At 41.4% G+C, this 19,562-nt stretch overlaps 1 protein-coding gene across 1 annotated transcript; it reads left to right on the top strand.

The window, feature by feature from the left end:
- Window positions 1-5,036: 5,036 nt before the first annotated feature.
- MOB4 (MOB family member 4, phocein) lies at window positions 5,037-18,125 on the top strand. The gene is made up of 8 exons (XM_090045182.1): window positions 5,037-5,169; window positions 8,524-8,586; window positions 9,063-9,163; window positions 12,101-12,143; window positions 12,442-12,528; window positions 16,088-16,167; window positions 16,998-17,109; window positions 17,728-18,125. Exons 1-8 carry the CDS (start codon window positions 5,110-5,112, stop codon window positions 17,857-17,859), a joined length of 678 nt encoding a protein of 225 aa, XP_089901308.1. The 5' UTR covers window positions 5,037-5,109; the 3' UTR covers window positions 17,860-18,125.
- Window positions 18,126-19,562: the final 1,437 nt, after the last annotated feature.

Here is a 19,562-nt window from a genome sequence, read left to right as displayed (position 1 = left end):
GTCAAGATGACCTTCATAAGACTTGGAATGGGGGGTGGGGAGGGGCATGCCAATAAATGGGTTTGGAGACTTGTCCCTTGTAGAGACCCAGGGGGTTATGAACAACATACCAGTGAATCTACCAGTCAAGGATAAGCTGCTCCCATTTCAGACTGATTGAATCATCAACTGGTGCCCTGTCAAACACCAATATACCTTTTGCCACTGAACACGTGTACAGCTGTGTTTTCTCTGTCATGTTCTGGATCTGGAGGACAGCTTGCTAGCATCAGAACGTTACAGACTCCAGTAGCCTGTGCATTGTAAGCAACAGCAACCAAATAACACCTGAGAAAACTGCGTGGCTAAGAACAAAGATTACTTGTAGCCTATTTTAAAAGACAGCTTATCAAGTAACCCAGTGAAAATAAACCAGCAAGCATAGCACAATGATGTCTGGGTTGTGACCTATTTTTTCTGGTCACATGTTAGGCCTTTGAAGTGGTTGAAGTATTTAAAATATTTACAGTTTAGCTTACACAAACAAGCCATGCATATAAGAGAGAACAGGGATTGGAAGAACATTTTGAAGACAAGTTGAGGTACCTAAATACATGCTCCAGTGTATTCTAATTAGAACATAATGAGCAGACAATCTAGAACATGCCAGCATGCTGCATTGTAGCATGTATTCAGTGTCTCATGTTTCAAATGGTAGCAGGGGTGTTGTAACTAAAACTTGTCAAACTTTAAAGTACCCCTGCAGCCGTTTTGAAAAGGGGGACACTGAATCCATGTGTTTTAATTAGAGTGGCTGTCTGGGGCATTATACATGCACCCCTCCCCCATCCCATGTATAGACACCCTCAGTGTTTAGGCCTACTGTTTCAGTCTGTCTTTTAAATAATGCCATCTGCAATGGATTTTTGTTGGCAGTTGTAGCATAGGGCAGTGGTTTTTAACCTTTTTCATTTTCAGACCCCTTTGGAAATTTTAATGGAGGTCTGGACCCCTTTGAATTGTAAGTGTGGGTATTCACATACTCTTAATTGATCATAGTCATCTTTTGCAGACCCCTTAGACACAGGCTGCAGACCCCCATGGGTCCATGGACTACAGGTTGAAAACCACTGGTCTAGGTTTTTGTATTCTTAATTTCCTACTAAAAGAAGGCACTATAATCTGCACATGCATTTGGGTCCAAGAACACCCAAGAGAACACTGGTCTCCTTTGGACACATATCATATTTAATTAATTCCAAGACAAACCTTCCCCCCAGTTAACATGGAGGGAGCCCCTCATCTTGGAATTAAGTATGAATTGGTGGGTGGATGGGCAGCTACTGCAGCTATAGTTGTAGCCCATCCCACCTGTCTCCCTGCACTGCTTTTCCTGCTGCAGTTGCAGGGGCACAAATTTAAGATGATTCCCACCCCCAATAATTAGTTTCTTTACATGGAAAAATTATTAATTGGTCATAGGGGGTGTAGTTTGTAGCCATCTTAGTTTAAGGACATAGACAGACAACTGGTCTAATAAAAGATATCAGATTTACCCGAAGAGTTGGTTTATTGGATTTACCCAAAGAACCTTGTCTGTTTAATATATCATAAGTTTTCATGTACATCTTAAATTTGTACCCCCTACAACTGCAGCAGGGGGATAGGTGACAGGGGATGTCAGGTGGTAGAATGGGCAGTGGGTGTCAGCCAGTTTGCCTACTAGCACCTGTCCCCCCTGCACTTGCTATCACTCTTCCTTCCCCAGTGCTGCAGCTCCTACTAGGTCAGGCTGAGGTAGGGACTCTGCTGGCACTTTCAGCCATACTTGTGAGCTGCCAGCACATGGCTTTGAACTTGCCAAGTGGTGAAAACCCCTGGGCAGTCCTGGCTTAGTTCAAGAATCTGGGCTTCCCTAGGGCCCATGTTAACAATTAGTTCACCATTTGTATCAAACAGGACAACTGGGGGCTCCAGCTGGGCCAGGACTACCTTCATCCCAATCGGGACAATCACTTGATTGTCAGCAAAGGGGCTGGGCACACTACATCTTCATTTTAAGGCACCATACAAACCAGCTGCAAAGATGGGCTACATTAATTGTGCCATAAAAATAATACATGCCAGGGGCACCAGTGCTCTCTTCCTTAGCCTCAGACTCTCAGGCGCAGCATCTTTTTGAAAATCAGGTTATTAATATGCCTAATGTGGATATAGCTTTACTGTTCATTAAGTTTAGTACCTGTAATAACAGGTACTACTAACTCAACATGCAGTAACCTGCACTACTGCACAGTAGCATCGGCGCATGCCTTTTTAGTGATACTAATGTGCAGTAGACTAATTCTACTGTGCATTAGCACAATAGCATAGTTTTTGCAGTGACATGCTAATGCGCAGTAGAATTAATCTACTATGCATTTAGCATTTCATGTACATGCACCCAATGTTTGTAAAGTGTTTTGTGGGTTTTGAAAAAGGATTCTGTAGTTTAAAAGTGTAAAGTACTGATGTGTTCCTGAACCCAAACTATAAAGGGGGGTTAGGTCGTCTGTAAAGTTTGCAGATCAAACCTTTCTGCAATATGAAGACCATTAGTGCAGAATAGTTAATTCTTTCAAAACAAGGCTATCGCTGTAAAAGGATACTTCTATCATTAGACAGAAACAGTGATCTATCTGCCACAAGTATAATTTTCTCAGCAGTGGCTGGATGGCAGGTTATTGCTGGGTTTTACTTAGAAGGGGAAGACTAGTCCCAGATCTGCTCGTGATGGGGGATGGCAGGGTGTTTAGGCTGCTCCTCTCATTGTCTTCTATACTGTTTCATTGTCCTCAGGGGATGTATAGGTGCTCCTATTTAGCCCCTCTCATTTCTCTGTATGGGTGAGGATCTCCCAGCCTTTCCCAAGCTGTATCTGAACTGGAAGGGAGAGAGAGGCTATAATAGCGATGTTTTGCCCTTTTGTCTTCATTCTACACTAGTAATATTGCCATTAGAAGCAGCTGTAATGTCTGCAGGAAATCTCAGCTGCCCTATCCAGTTGCAACCCAAGCTGATGTAGGAAAGTACTTGAATAAGGCTTTTCCAAGTGAGGAAGGGACAGAAAGTAATGATCAGAGGTCTCTTTTAATGCAATAAATAAAATATTGGACTGAGTTTCATTCATAAGGTGAGGGTTGGGTTACCAATAAAAAGAGACATACCTTCTCTTTCATCTTAGCTAAGAAATATTATTGATTCCTTTTTTTCTTCCTTGACTTGCAGGAAATACAAATGGGTTGCAGACTGATGTACATTGCCCTTGACAGAGGTTGTTAGATTGCCCCTGTTAGATTTATTTGCATTGTGGAAGCTCCACTGTCCTTGAATTTAAAAGTCAGGGACAAACACAGATGTTAAAAACTAGACTTCTCTGTGCTTTAAATGTTAAGCCTTGACAATTTTGTCTGGTGGAAAAAAATGGTGCTTAAGGTATAGAACCCAGCTAGTGATGCTTGGCTCTACCCTATTCCATGCTTAACTAAACAGAATGTCATCAGGATGATAGCAAATCTTAAAAGCCTTTTTATCTGGACTTGCTGTAACTCCTGTAAATGATCCAAGTGGCAATCTGCACACAGAGCAAAAGTGTAAAATGATCTCACACTGAGAAGCAAAGTGCATACAGTAGAATTTGAAACCTTTAAAATTGGGAACTGGCAGAATGGAAACAACCTTTTTTTAGGGAGTGCAAAGAAGAGAGCTTTAATGTGGAGTAGTTGTTTAACATTGTTTGGTGTCTGTTTTATTCATTGGAAAAATAACTCTTCCCTCCTGCTCCATCTCCTTTTCTCACAGTTGTTTGCTTTCCTCTGCCTGTAATACCTCATCCCCTCTCCCCCATTTCCTTGCCTCTGCCTTTCTGTCCACATAGATGGAATTCTCTTTTCTCTTGTTCAGTTTCCCTCTGATATCCCCTGATAGTTATTCCAGTCCTCTTCCATAGCTGCAGATCCATGGGAGGATCTAAAATTTTGACAAGGGGTGTGCAGATGGTGAGGTGCATCATCACATATGAAACAACACATATTTTTCTCTAGTTAAAAATAAACTAGAAGCTTTACTACTATGCCAAGGGCCCTGGGGCTCTATTATTCAATTTAAGATTGGAGCAAAAATAAATATAACTTAATTGGAATGAGTTAAAAATAATCTGCAGGGCTGTGAAATAGGATCTTCATTACCAGGAGCAACTAACAGGCAATAGAATTGCAGAACAAAGGTTAAGTGGTGGAACATCAAGACCATTGCAAAGAACAGAGGGTCCTTGACAGCTGTGGAAGGACGAGTTTAGAAGGGATGGAGTTTAGCCTGCATGGACCAATGGGCAGGCTGGATGAAGTATGGCAGGGCTGCACACTGCTGGCTATCACTGCCAGGTGACAGAACGGGTGTGTCTACACGTGCATTTATGCCGGCTTAAATTACTGCGCAGTAGGTGGGAATAGGTCCACATCTACACATGCAGGCAATAAAGTGCATTAGTGCCGTGTGTAGCTCAACTTTTAGAGAGAATGCTTCTAGACAAGATATTTAAATCAGCGAGACCATTTATGGGGGGGCTAAGAATCAAACTCTGTGTGGCAGCCCCATGCATTCAAGCCAGATCAGCTCACCAGGCCCCTTCCCCTAATCACTCCTATCCTTCACGGCATTTCAAACCGCTTGCCACACAGACCCATTGTGTGTGCCCCGTGCACGTGCAGGTAGTGGTGTCCGTGGCCTAAGGTAGGATGTACATGTGCACACCTGCACCCACACGCCTGTGGACAGGTAACAGAAGTGTCCCCAGGCAAGGCCCGAGCCCCTGGCGCGGGGGCCCAGCGACGCAGAGCGGAGTGAAGCGACCCCCTTGGCTACTGCCTCCGCCTCGCGCCCAGGGATGCTGCTCCAGGGTCCGCACCGCCCGCTGGCGCCTCAGCCCCGCCCCGCCCCGGCGGCTGCTCCGCCCCCTCGCGGCGTGCCCGCAGTGCTACCTCCCTCCCGCTGGGGGAGCTGTTCCCTGGTGCCCGCTGTTCCGCCGCCCCGCGCACTCGCTCCTCCCCGCCCCGCGCGCCGTCGCATCCGGGTCCCGGCGCCGCTGGCACTATGGTCATGGCGGAGGGAACAGCAGTGTTGAGGCGGAATAGGCCGGGCACCAAGGCCCAGGTGAGGCGCGGCCCGACTCGCGCGGGGGAGCCTCTGCCCAGGTCCTGGGTGGTAGCGGCCTGCGCGGCCTGGAGCCGCCGCTAGGTCCGGCCGTGTGAGGCCGGCAAGGAGCGGGCCCGGCTCGGCCTAGTGCGGGGGAGGGGTGCAAGGAGGAGGACCCGGGTCCCGCGCTGGCTCCGGGAGCGGCCGCCGCCGCGGCGCCCTTTGTGTGGGCCCTCTCCCGGTTCCTGAAGTTAATTTGATGGTGACAATGGCCGGCGCTGTTGACAGCGGTTGTTGAAGCCGCTCGGGCTGAGGCGGCCTGTGGGGTCTCGCCGGGCCTAATTGAGTCAGGCCCCTGGGGTGCGGATCTCCCTTGCCTGCTACTTGCTCATTCAGGTTAGCCTGGAAGAGGAAGTGTAGGTGCAGGCACCAAAACCTGCATTTTGGTAATAAAGGTTTGAAAGCAGGTGGTGGGGCAGCATCTTGCTTTGCTCATATGAGAAGTATCATAACTCCAAAGCAGCTTGGGACCTGCTGGCCTTCCCTCTGCTGTCACACAAAGGCAGAACTAGTAAAACAAGAGTCTGGGGAAAAAAAGATCTTTTTGCTAGATCTTTGGGACTTGCTCATTTTCAGCTGTTCTGAATAAGTTGCCTTGTATTAAGTCAAGCATGTGAAAACTGTTTTTAGGATTTTCAGTATTTAAAAAAAAAAAAAGAAAAAGTGATGCAACTGCCGTGCTTAGTTCTAGTTTGTTCAAATAATAGATATGGCATGTAGACATAGCTGAATACCATTGATTTGTTCCTTTGTCCAGAGGATTAGTTTAGTTTCACAAGAGTTTGCTTGTTGGAAAACGCCTATTGAGTCATCCAGTCAGTCTCCCACAACTGCTACTGCATGTGCTGTAAACCTGTCTGTTCTGACATCCCAAGTAATGAGAGCATCTTAATTACTAAATCTTAGTGAACACACATATACAATCGGCTTACATGTCCTTTCATCCATAAAAATTGTGTGTATGTGAATTACTTTATCCACTTCTGAAACATAGGTACTTTGTATGTGGGGACTACTTATTAGACAGCTTATTCATAACATCTGAAGTACCAAGTGATGGTAAGGACTGATGTCTATACAGTCGATTAAAAATGAAGATGGGGTATTGAGTAGGCCAAAAAAAGTGTGATTAAGTGTGTTTGTAACCTCAGTAGTTACCTAAATACTACATCTCAACCCATAGATGGTACAGGTACTCTTCACACAATGACATCCTGGTTAACGTTGTTATTATGTCACTGATCTATTAGAGAACATACTCATCTAAAGTCGCACAGTGTTCAGTTATAACACTATTTGGCTGCCACCTCCTAGTAGGGAAACTACTGTGGCATAATTGGATTTGTTTAACATTGTTTTGCTTATTACCTTTTTTTACTTGCTAGTCACTTTTTTCTAAAATGTAATTACAACGTTAGGTGAGGAGTAGCTGTAATTCCAGCAGCACATCTCAAATACATGAGTGGGTATTGATTATTGCAGTTGTATATGGACAGTGGGATTGAGTGTGTGCTTAGCAAATTTGAGGACAACACCAAGTTGTATAGAGTTGCAGACGTTCTGCGTATTGTCCAGAATGACCTGGATAGAGTGGATAAATTATCTAGAATTGATCACATGAGATTTAACAGGGGCAAGTCTTGCACTTGGGATGGAATAATTGTGTGCACAAATATAGACTGGAGTATGTCTGACAAGGCTGCAGTAGTGTGGGGAAGGACCTGGTGTTATTGTGGACCATAAGCTGAATAGGAGACACAAAAGTGTTCCTATTGCAAGAAAAACCAACAGTACAGTATGCTGGGTTGCATTAATAGCAGTGTCACTTGCAAATCAAGGGAAGTGATTCTTTCAGCACTTGTAAGGCCTTGCCTAGAGTACCAGTGTTCAGTTTTGGGCCCTGAACTTCAAGAAGGATGTGGATAAGTTGGAATGAGTCTAGTGGAGAGTGACAGAAATGATTAGGGGCTTGAGAAGCATGACTTAGGAAGAAAGAATTAGGAAAAGCTGAAAAAATGAGGGTTATTTAGTTTGGAGAAGAGAAGATTGAGAAGGGATTTAGTAACAGTTTTCAAACACCTGAAGGGCGATTTATATAGAGAGAATGGAGAGAAGCTGTTCTCTGTGGCCATACAGGACTACATGATGAGAAATGACCTTAAGGTGCTGCAGAGGAAACTTACGTTGGAGATTAGGTAGAACTTCCTGACTATAAGGGTGGTCAGGCATTGGGACAGGCTCCCTAGAGAACCTGTGGATCTCCATTCCTGGAAACTTGAGAGCAAGTTTGGCAGACACTTGGCTGGGATGGCTTTGAGAAGGTGGCTGGACTAGATGACCTCATGTGGTCTCTTCTGGCCATGCTTTCCTATGTTCCTAAACTGGGTAGCCAAAAAAGGATCATTTGGCGGACCATATCTGGCTCTCTGGTGGGAACCTGAGGAGGGAGGGCTGTGCGTTGCTCTGCTGGAGCTGGGGTTGGGGTTGGGCCTGGCCACACAGCATGCAGACTCTTCTGCTTCCCTCCCCATTCCCCGCATCTGGCTTTCTATTGGTGTTACTGGGCGGAGGGGGCTCTGCTCAGGGCGGGCCTCTGACTTTCCAGATGTGGCCTGGCTCATTGTAGCGGGCAGGTGGGAGGGGTGGCTATTTGACATGCTGCATTACACCTTGTCCCATGCAGTTCCGGTTGCTGGTGCCCACGGTGTCAGGACTGCACAGCACCAACAGCAAGCTGGGGTGTGGGGGAGGGCATGCATGCAGTGGGGAGGGGAGGAGTCTGTGTGGCCCCAGCCGCCACAGAGTGGAACAGTGCAGGGCACAGCCTTCCCTCCAGACTCTTGGCAGATCAATTAGCATCTTCCTGCTCCTCCTTCCCTGCCCTCAACAACTCACCAAAACTCATTAAGTGGCCTTCCAGACCAAATACTTGCCCACTTCTGTCTAAGTCATCAGTATAGTTCTCTGTAGAACTTGGACTTTCCTTTGGGGTCTTCAGTCCTTTTCTGATGCCTTTTAGTGTGTAGAACTGTGGAAGCAAACTGTTTAGAGCCAAACACTACAGGAAAGGATTACAGCAGTAGAGTAGGTATGGAGGTAATAACAAGGACAGTAGGTCAAGTCAGGCAAAGCATCAGCTTCCATTTCAAAACATTATGAAATAATTTTATATACATCCTTTATTGTAAGCTTCGTCTTACAGATCTATGAAGGTCAACACTGATTCTGTTTAGTCCTTGGGTGCAACAGACATGTTTTTCTTCCCCCCTGTGGCTTTTTAAATTGATTTAAACCTTGCTTTTATTTTCATAGGATTTTTACAACTGGCCTGATGAATCCTTTGAAGAAATGGACAGCACGCTTGCTGTTCAACAGGTATCTTTACTTCTAAGAAATATTTTCTATGTTTAATTCTCCAAGTGGTTGTGATTTTTGTTTTTTAATATGGAAAAGGCCATAGGGCATGTTCTCTGCCTGCTCTCAGTTTAGCTTTACAAAATAACTGAAGGCTCTTCTACATGTACAGTTTCACCGATCAGACTTAAAGGCAAAGGCTTTATTTCTGTGCATAGGAAGTTTCATTCTCTTACTAGTTTTCATTCAGTGAAGATATTTTATTATTTACTCGCTGCATCTTGGGCCATCCTCTTATACCTACCATAATTCTTCGTGTTCTTTTACCTTAGTCTGTCAGTTTAACTGTTTTTCTAGTTAGATGTATTGCTATTTGCCTTGCTCACATCCTCTGTGAATCTAAGAGGTCCGAAGAGCTAACAGTAAGGGGCCAGTTCTAAATATAGAGTCCTAGCATTTTTGAAGGATATTAAGAAATTATTAATCTTTCTTCTCAGTATATCCAACAAAATATAAGAGCAGACTGTTCCAACATTGACAAAATTCTTGAACCTCCTGAAGGCCAGGATGAAGGTGTGTGGAAATATGAACATTTAAGGTGAGAATTTTTGTTTCTGTCAAAATACAGGATTTGGAAACCCAGCGTCTTAAATAGTATTAATAGGAATCTTTATAATAGTCTGATTTTCGTATTATAAATATATATTTTTTGTTTCTGTAAAAAGTTATATCTACAGAATGTGGTACTGTTAAACCTTTTAGGATTAATTTGTTGTCAAGTCATGAGGTCATATTTGTGACTATTCCCTTAAACTCCCAACTCTGTTTAATGATTTGGCATGCTGAGTATTTTAGTGTTTGTCTTGTTTAAAAAATATATATTTTTAGTTTGCTTCAAAGAATGTGATCAGTTGCTAGAAAAAAGCAGTTACTATGGTCTTATTAATTAATGTACTGAATTCCTGCCAGGTTCTTGTTGATTTGTACACAAAACACTATGGATATTTAATAGTCTGTTAAAGCTTTATCAGTCACTTCCAAAAATATGTTCATAGTAAAACACGGTCAAAATTTGCTCCTGATAATTAGTTTAAAAGGCTATCCTTTCCTTAGTAGGATCTTGTTAAGTCAGCTGATGCTCAAAGCATCATTGAACCAAAAAAGCTGAAGAGTATCCAAGACATATGCAGGAAGGCCGTAAGGGTTATGGACAGGTGTGTGGGGATGGAGCGCCGCTACCCACCACCCTGTGCTGCTGCCTCCCAGGAGCAGGGCTGTGTGAGGGCAGTGGCGCCCCTCTGTGGGCTGTGCAGGCACTGCCTGGTTGGTCAGATGCAGGGTGGGGCAGGGAGCTTGCACATAGTGACGGGCCCTACTGCCATCCACCACCCCACACTGCCACCGCTCTGCATTTGGCAGTGCGTCATCTCCCTCCCTTTCTCCCACCTGCTCCAAGTCTGGCTGCCAGAGGTACACTTATTAAAAGAAGTTAAAAACCCCTGACACAGATGATCAACTGCTTCATTTTAGAGAATGATTTTATTTTGGTGATGCGTGCATATAAGTGTGCACAGCAGAAATCTCTGACTACTTATTTTACTTTATTACAATCACTTGGATTCTTAATTAATGAGTACTCTGAATTTTTGTAGTAAGAAACTGTGTGCTAGCTATGTAATCATGCACTTGGCACATAGCAAGACCAAGAGCATACCATTTGCACTTGGAATTTTTACAGTGTATTTTTTCTTTAGCTTGAGAATCTGCAAAATGCTTACTATGAAAAATATCAAATGGCCAGCTACCACTTATTAGTCACCCCTGGATAATTAGTCATAAGTGGTAAATTAACCAGATTTTGCTGTATGACTGTTGTAATAGTCAGATTTTAGAAGCTCTCCAGCTTTAATCATATGTCAGAAATAGCTGGACTTTCTAGTATTAAATCCAAAATTTTGTTTTGGCCATGAAGACTACATATTTCTCACCTTTTGTTAAACATTATGTTCTCAGTTATTGTACCAGTTTTTTCAGAGGAATTAAATTATTAGGATAATATTTTACCTTCTCTTTTGTGTCATAGCTGTTTTATTGTTTAAACTGGAAACCTCAGAGACATAAGTAGCATCTGCGTTACTGATTTGATATTCTAGAATACCTTCAATATTCTGCTCACCAATTTCCTCTTTTTCCTGTTTTGTTTTTTGTATTATTTTGCTATATTTAGTATTCTAGTGTCCAGGAAAACAAAATGGGTTGTTTTCTGCCCCTCTTAGTTTGACTTGTTTAATTCTATCAGCTATTTTTTCAGGAATAAGAATAAATTTGATCTGGTAATTTTATCCTTCCCAAATATATTTTGATCTATTTGGGGGGGGAGGGGAGGGAGGAGCAGCAGTTATTTTGTTATTTTTTTTATTTTTTTGAAGCTGATCATTTTTCTTTCAGGCTTAATAATCTCTAATTAGGAGACTATAATTTGTAGAGGGTTTCAGGTATTTGAGCACTTATTTTAATATGGCCATACAGACTTCTAGAAGCCTGAGTCTTATTTTTGAAGAACCATGGACAGGTACAAAAATTATATCTTAATTAGTATGGCCTAAGCACTGAACATTTTTTAAATTGGCACATGCCTGAGAGTGAGGCTATCAGTCGTGTCCTGTCCCTTCCCCCCCCCCCCAGCTCCTTTGTTACACATCAGCTCCAGCTGGCTTAAGGTGTGGTATTCCTGGAAGTCACAGTTGATTAGGAGTGCAGCTGAGTCCACAAAATTGGATTTCAGGCTATGTAACACAATAAAATAAGCAACATAATTAACAGTAAATAGCAAAAGGACTGATTTAAGGAATCACTTTTTTTTATAGTATTGCTGAATTTGAGATGAGTTTTTGGTTGTAGCTGTATTGGTCTAAGGACATAGGCAGGCAAGGGTCTTTGGGTAGATGTGATATCTTTTATTAGACTGAACAGTTGGAAAAAAAGAGAGACTTCCTGTGCCTGAAGAAGGGCAGTTGAGCCCGAAAGCTTGCAAATAACTTTTTCCCAGCTCCTCGGTTAGTCTAATAAAAGATATCACATCTACCTAAAGAACCTTGCCTGCCTGCTGTATTTAAGGGCATTTACATTTTCTGCAATCAAGTAATAATAGCAAAGGGAAATATGTAAAGTGTAGACTTTCCTATAGGAAGAAAAAATTCAATTTGACAAATAAAAATTAGACTACAGATACATGACTTGTTCTGAATAAATAATAGATGAAATATTCTTTCTTCTTTTTGTATTCCTGTTACCTTAGTCTTCCCTTGCTTTTGTTCTTACCGCATCTCTTCCAAGTGTGTTTTGCATGTTTTCTCAACTATGTGACACCAGTTGAAATTACTTTGAATAGCTGTTTTTTCCTCTTCTACTTTTTCTGCCCTAGAATATACCCATGTACTATAAACTGATCAAAAGATTTAACACTCTGTTGTTCTGATGCTTCCAGTAGGGAAACTGTTCATTAGTTTTGACCCTGTTGCATTTAAATTTTTAGACAATTTTGTCTCGAGCTCAATGGACTTGCTGTCAAGCTTCAGGTAACTCATTTTGTGTTCTTAAATTTTGTTTACATCTGTGTTAAATACCAGGTTGCTTTGTATTTAAGCTATAAAGCTAGTTCTCAGGGATTTCTAACTCTTAGCTCATGCATTTGTGGTTGTCAGTGATTTTTTTTAGAAACATGGCTTTAGGATGCTAGATGACTTCAACTGATCAAGTAGTTTAGGATTTATTTTTTCTTTTACCTTTTAAGGAATTAAAAATGTTCAAATATAATAATAAATATTGCTTTAACTGTTGGCATTTTTTAAATTAACTGAACAATTATTTCAACAGAGTGAGTGCCACCCAGACACATGTACTCAGATGACAGCAACTGAGCAATGGATTTTTCTTTGTGCTGCCCATAAAACTCCCAAAGAGGTGAGGATGTGTGGAAATACTGCCTGTAAAGACTCAAATCTTTTGTTTCAGGGAACATGTGTGCTGGGGTGGGGGGAGGGTTGCTTGTTTTCCATATACTTCCTAAGAGCTCATCTGAAAAGAAGAGCAGGGGAAGAGTTCTTTACAATAGTGCAGACCATTGCCTTTTCTTCTCTTCATATGGATGAAATCCTGGAAGCATAAAGCTGTTATTTTCCTTTGGCAATAGAAACCCCTTTATTTTCCAGCTTCTCTGACATGGTCCTGTTGGTTTTTAAGAAAGTTTAGAACAAAATTGGATTTGTTTTCCTGGACTGATGGTAGAATAACTGGTGTAAGTACTTCATCCTGCTGGCCCTGTTTGGATACTACTAAAACACTAGCATTCTTCCAGCTTTTTGGAATTTCTGCATTATTCAGAGTTTTCTTAAAAATGAACATTGTTGAGCCCTACTTCTACTCAGCCAGTTATCTCAGGATTCTTGGATCCAGGCTCTCCACATCTTCTGATCCGAAAATGTTTATCCCTAAGAGATGATGTTACTTAAAATTCTCCTTATTTAGTAATAGGCTGGAAAGTGTCCTCATCCTCATGTGACATAAGCTCTTTTCAAATACAGGACAGAATTTTTATTGAACGCTTCTCTCTTCTATATAATTACTAGTTGTTTTACAGTCTTTACTCATTGCTAATGTTTTGTTTTTTAAGTACTTTAAAACAAAACAAAATTTTTAATTTTGTCTAGCTTTGCCAGTTATGGGTCTCTTTCTGTGAAGTCTTTAGCTTGCATTATCAATTTGTTACACTTGACTTAGTGTTGATTGGTAGCTGTTTCTTCTTTTTAATCATTTTACCAAGTTGCTCTTTTATTTTTTAATGGTTGCTTTCATATTGCAGTTGAACTAGACTGGGCTTTTAGCTAGTTGCCCTCTTTCCTGATTATGAAATAATGTTTTTGGTCATTCTATAGGCGTCTTAAAAATAATGAATATATATGTATTTTTCTGTTTTTTCCCCCCTCAGTTTCAGTCGTCATTTTTCTTGGCTTTGGGAAAATGGTATTTTTGAAGTACTAACTGCGTGTATATGTAGGTGAACTAAGGACTGTCCTCTCTCCCCACTAATACAGTCAGCTTGTGATTGATACTTTCTAGTGTTTCTTCTAGTACCAATCTTGTGGCTATGCCAGACAAGAAAGCTGATATTTGTAACAGTTTCTTTGCCTCTGTTTTCTTGAACAGGGACTGGGATATCCTACCTACCAGAAGTAGGGACAATCTTGGGGATAGCTCTGTCAGGTATTCAGTCAGTGCAGATGTAGTTAGGGATCTTCTGGAAGGGCTAGACATTTTTAAATTCACAGGTCCAGATGCCCTCCATCCAAGAGTGTTGAGGGAGCTGGCAGGGGTCATCATGGAGCCCTTGGCTCGGCTGTATGAGCATTCGTGGTCATCTGGCCAGGTCCCAGGGGATTGGAAGCTGGCTAATGTGGTCCCAATTTTCAAGAAAGGGAGGAAGGAGGACCCAAGTAACTATTGGCCTGTAAGCCTCACCCTGGTACTCAGGAAGATCTTGGAGAGAATCATCAAGGAGCACATCTGTGGGGGGCCTGCAGGGGAGATCATGCTTAGGGGCAATCAGCATGGGTTCAAAGGCAGGTCCTGCCTGACCAACCTGATTGCCTTTTATAACCAAGTTACTAAATCCTTGGATGATTGTGTTGCTGTGGACATAGTCTTTCTAGACTTTAAGAAGGCCTTTGACACTGTCTCTCACCCCATCCTCATCAATAAATTAAGCGACTGTGGCATTGATGCCTGCACAGTTACATGGGTTAGAAGTTGGCCGATGGGGCGCACCCAGACAGTAGTGGTGCATGGGTTGTACTCAACCTGGTGAGATGTGAGCAGTGGGGTACCCCAGGGCTTGGTCCTCGGGCCTGCACTGTTTAACATCTTATCAGTGACTTGGACAAGGGGGTAGAAAGGATGCTGTCCAAGTTTGCTGATGACACTAAGATGTGGGGCGAGGTAGATACACTTGAAGGGGGAGAGAGGCTGCAAACAGATTTAGACAGATGACAAAAGTGGGCAGATGAGAATAGGATGGGGTTCAACATAGATAAATACAGGGTGCTGCACCTTGGGAGAAGGAATCCACAGCATGCATATGGCTGGGGAGCTCCTGCCTTGAAAGCACAGAGGCAGAAAGGGATCTTGGAGTCATTATTGATTCCAAGATGAACATGAGCCACCAATGCCAGAGCACAGCCAGCAAGGCCAGCTGTACCTTGTCATGTATCCAAAGGTGTATCTCAGGCTGGTCCAGAGAGGTGATACTCCCCCTCTGTGACATTGGTCAAGCTGCAGTTGGAGTACTGCGTCCAGTACGGGGCGCTGCACTTCAAGAGGGATGTGGCCAGCCTGGAGAGGGTTCAGAGGAGGGCCACCTGCTTGGTGAGAGGGCAGCAGCACAGGCCCTACGAGGAGAGACTGAGGAACCTGACTGAGTAAGAGGAGGCTGAGGGGGGACCTGGTGGCTGCCTACAAACTCATTGGGGGAGATCAACAGCAAATAGGTAGATTTTCTCCCCAGCACCATCTGGGGTGACAAGGAACAATGGTAATAAGCTGATGGAGAATAGGTTTAGGTTAGAGATCAGGAGGCAATATTTTACAGTTAGGGTGGCCAAAATCTGGAACCAGCTTCCCAGGGAAGTGGTCCTTGCCCCTACCTTGGGCAAGTTCAAGAGGAGGTTGGATGATCACCTGTCTGGGGTCTTGTAAACCCAGCATTCATTCCTGCCTGTGGCAGGGGGTCAGGCTAGATGATCTGTTCAGGTCCTTCCTGACCCTAGCTACTATGAATGATAAATTTATCTTTTATCTCTAGCATTTAAGGTTCAATAGGTATAATAGGAAAAGGGGGAAAAAAGTACAAAACGTTAATTGGAATTGATCTTGACATGCTCTCAAGTGGTTTTAATATAGTTTGAAAGGTAGTTAAATTGTCAGGCCAGAACTGATTGAAGTATACATAATCTTTGAATTGTTTTTCTAGGTCCTAAGGCCAATAATGTTTAGTTAAATACAGAAAATCAGAAAAATCCCAAAATGATAACAAATTCAATAGTACAAGTTATCAACCCTTTTCTGGGGTGCTAAACTCTTGTTTGAAATACTTCCAGTAAGTGAGATATATCATTAATTGTGTTGATACTACATGATGAAAGTGCTTCCCTCCCATTCACTTTGAACATCAATATATATATATTTTTTTAATATATTTGATGATAATTTTTTTTTGGCTTGGTCTGCTATGATGCAAACTAGGACTGGCTTTTGCATATAAAAGGTAGGATAATGACAGTCAAAATACTCTGGTACTTCTGCTTTTCCAGTTTGTTTCCTCTTTCAGACAGAATTTCTGGGGATGGTTCTTTGTAGAGAGGGTTCTTAATTTTGCTCTTTTTGACAGAGGACTTCTGCGTTGTATCCCTTCAATAATTATGCTTTAAAAAAGTAGTGTCTTACCCTTCTTTTTCTAAATTTCTTATAGTGCCCTGCCATAGACTACACCAGGCATACACTTGATGGGGCTGCATGTCTTCTGAATAGCAATAAATATTTCCCCAGCAGGTAAAAACCTTTAAAAAAAATAAGTCACTTTATGTTAATTAGAAGATATTGTTTGCAGTGCAGCATTCCAGTGCTAGGCAACACAGTATACTAAAAATAGTAAAACAGAAAATACAGTATAGCAGAAAATTTAAATGTGGCAATCTATCCACAATTGAAAAGCTCCTGTCAATAGGTGCTTGGAGATGAGATGCATATTTCTAAGAGGATATATTTTCAATCTAATTATGTGGTTGTTCTCCACCCTCTCCCCATCTGTATCCCAAATCACTAGGCCGCCAGTTGAGAAATCATGCCTGGGTAGAGGGAAGGAATGGCAGTGGCTCAAGATACCTGCCAGCACTATATTCTGTTTATAAAAAACCTGCAGCAAGCTAGTACTTCACAAATGGGGATGGCGGAGTGCACATTAAGTGCATTCCTAAGGTAACCTCCATACTAGGTTATGGAAACTTGGCTAGAAAAATAAAAGCTTGTCCCTCTGAGGAGGAACCTCCATGTAGTCAAGTGATCTGGTTGGGGTGAGAGGTGGACCTGTCATTTCCCTGTGTCAGAAATGAGGAATCTAGCCCCAACTAGACTGAAAGCTTGTAGGAGGAGCCAACTTGCTATTTTTTTCCCTTTTACTAAATGCTTTGAGCAGTGAATAAATATAAAAAACATCAGTCGTCTATAAAAACTAATGGGTGACATTTCCACGCAGGTTTATTTAATCTGGTGTAGCAAAAAAGTAATTTTACATACAAGTAGTTACTCAGAAATGTTTGTGTGCTGATTTCTTTAGGTTTGTCAAACTGAATACTTTCTGACATTTAACTTGCTGCTTACAGGGTTAGCATAAAGGAATCTTCTGTAGCCAAATTAGGATCAGTGTGCCGTAGGATTTACAGAATATTTTCACATGCTTATTTTCATCATCGTCAGATATTTGATGAATATGAAGTAAGTATTTGAGCACTTTCTGTATTAATGTTCTTTATAATTATGTCCAGCATTGCTCTTCTGCAACTGTTGTATCATTTTGTAACACTTCCTACAAAGTACACTTCTAGCCAAGAAGTGTACAAATCATAACATGTGTAACAGCTGAGAAATTCCATATTGTGAAGAATTTTTGCCTTCAGAGTGGAAGGGGAAGTTAAGAGGAGTGGGTGGCAGTAGAAGCCTGAATTGTAGTACAATGTTTAGCAGGTTCATCGAGCCGTTTGGGAGATGGTTTAGTTTCTTGAGCTAGGGAAGATTATGCATAGAAGAAATCACACTACTATAGCTTAGGTCACTATCTTGAGTTAGCTTTTGACTTTGGACTAAATCATGGTACGTTATCCAAACTAAATTACCTAACTGAAATGTAGATATGTATAATGCCTGATGGCATTCTTAGTTATGTAGAAGCTTTATATGTTCCTGAAACTTACAAAACCAAGGGTACAGTTGTTTATCCATCAGGATTTTTTTTTCATTACAAACTTCCCACATTTCAGTTTGAGAAATTTCTTCTCTACATACATCGGAATGCATTTTGTTGGACTTTAAATAAGATGTTTTTTCCATTTCCAGAATGAAACCTTCTTGTGTCACCGGTTCACTAAATTTGTAATGAAATATAATCTGATGTCCAAGGATAACCTGATTGTACCAATTTTGGAAGAAGAAGTGCAGAATTCAGTGTCTGGGGAAAGTGAGGCATGAAGGGAATTTGGTACAGAAAACTGTACTGAACACATAATTAACATAATTATGTACTGTATATATCATTTTACACACTTCAATCATGTATCCTTATAGCTTTGTTTAGTATACACTTTGTATGCTGTGTTGTTGCCTTTTAATATGGAAAGTACTTTAAGTTATTCATGAGCTGTATATTCATCAATGTGGCACTCATGGTTTTTAAATAAAAGTAGCATTATCTGTTTATTATGCCTGTTAATAAAAGAATTTACAGTTCTGTAAAACTGCTGCTAAACAATCATTGGATTACAATCCTCAGATATCTGATTAAAAATGAGTGAAGTTTCACACAAGCCATTTTCTAATGAAGTAGCAACATTAGCTTTATTTCTGAGTTTAATACCTTAAATTTAGAATCCTGCAGGAAGCTTCATGTAGTGTAGCTTAATCCTAATCTTGGCTCTGTCTTTTAAAGAAGAGCACTCTTGCTTAAAAGATTTACTTATGCTTTTGGATGTGCATATGTACTGCTAACAATTCTGGTGTGTGTATATCCAAATATTAAACATAACTACAGTGTTAGTAATGTCAAAAGGATAGATTGACTATGTTATCAAAACTGTAATCTTGCTACGTAGGAGATGGTCAAGTATTTTCTAGACTTGCCTTTCTGTAATGATGGAGGCTTGTTGGCATTGCTGAGGGGATGTGTTCTGTCTGATAAAGGCAAATAAACATTTCTGCTCTTCTATCTACAGCTTCTCAAAAGAATAGCAGAGTCTGAATATAACTTTTTTCTTGCCTATTGTAAAGCACATAACGGTTTATATCTGGACACATTTATGGTTATTGCTTACAGATTATACCTCATGTTACTACTATTCATATTTACACTACAGAACAACATAGTATAATCTTGCTTACATTCCTATCTAAGTATCTCCATTGAAAATGGAACCCTGCTTACATTTGTTACAGTTTGATCATAGTCTGTCTCATCATGAGACTCTTTTCTTTCATCCATTCATTTGGGTTATACTTTTTCTGAGTTGAAAAATCTGTGGTTGAATTTCACCCCTTTCTCCAATGCTTACTTTAAGCTATTTGCAGATTTGTAACAACTCAAGTTCTATGAGTGCTGCTTAATTATGTTGAACTGTTCCAAATTCAATAGAATTAAATGTTTAAAAAAAAACAAAACGCTATTATAGCAGACTTATTGTGAATAGTGTACATGAATGCAGTCTGAAAGCATTGGCAGTTTTCTTATTAAATGGCTTTTGTTTAGATGTTCAGAATAGTTTTAAAGTACATTTGCTTTCCTCAGATGGTGTGTGGGCCCTGTTGAAACATGTCAAGGTAGGCCTTAGTGGCTGCTGAGGTGTGAAAAAAAACAAACAGCGCTTTACTGGAAAAGGAAGTGCATTAGTTTGACCTGGGTCCCCAGCTTTATAGACTGGGTGCTTCAGTGAGGTTTTTTGGTGCTTTTGTCTAATAGCTGTCTCAATCAGCTATTGGAGAAAAGTGTCAAAAAGTCCCACTGAAGCGTCTGATCTATAGAGAGGTTGGGTGAGCCAGACCAAACTAATGCAGTGCTTCTTCTGGGCACACACTGCTGAGTGCGGGGGCACACCAGGCTGAAAGTAAAGTGGTTTTGTTTGTTTGTTTTCATATCTGTAAGCAGCTAGTGTGGCTAACTGTTTATAGAACTCCCTCTTGAA

This window comes from Crocodylus siamensis, chromosome 4 (genome assembly GCF_052110815.1).
Source record: "Crocodylus siamensis isolate JL-2025a chromosome 4, ASM5211081v1, whole genome shotgun sequence".
Lineage (NCBI taxonomy): Eukaryota > Metazoa > Chordata > Crocodylia > Crocodylidae > Crocodylus > Crocodylus siamensis.
Note: the sequence above shows the minus strand (reverse complement) of the source record. Positions and strands in the feature narration are given on the sequence as shown.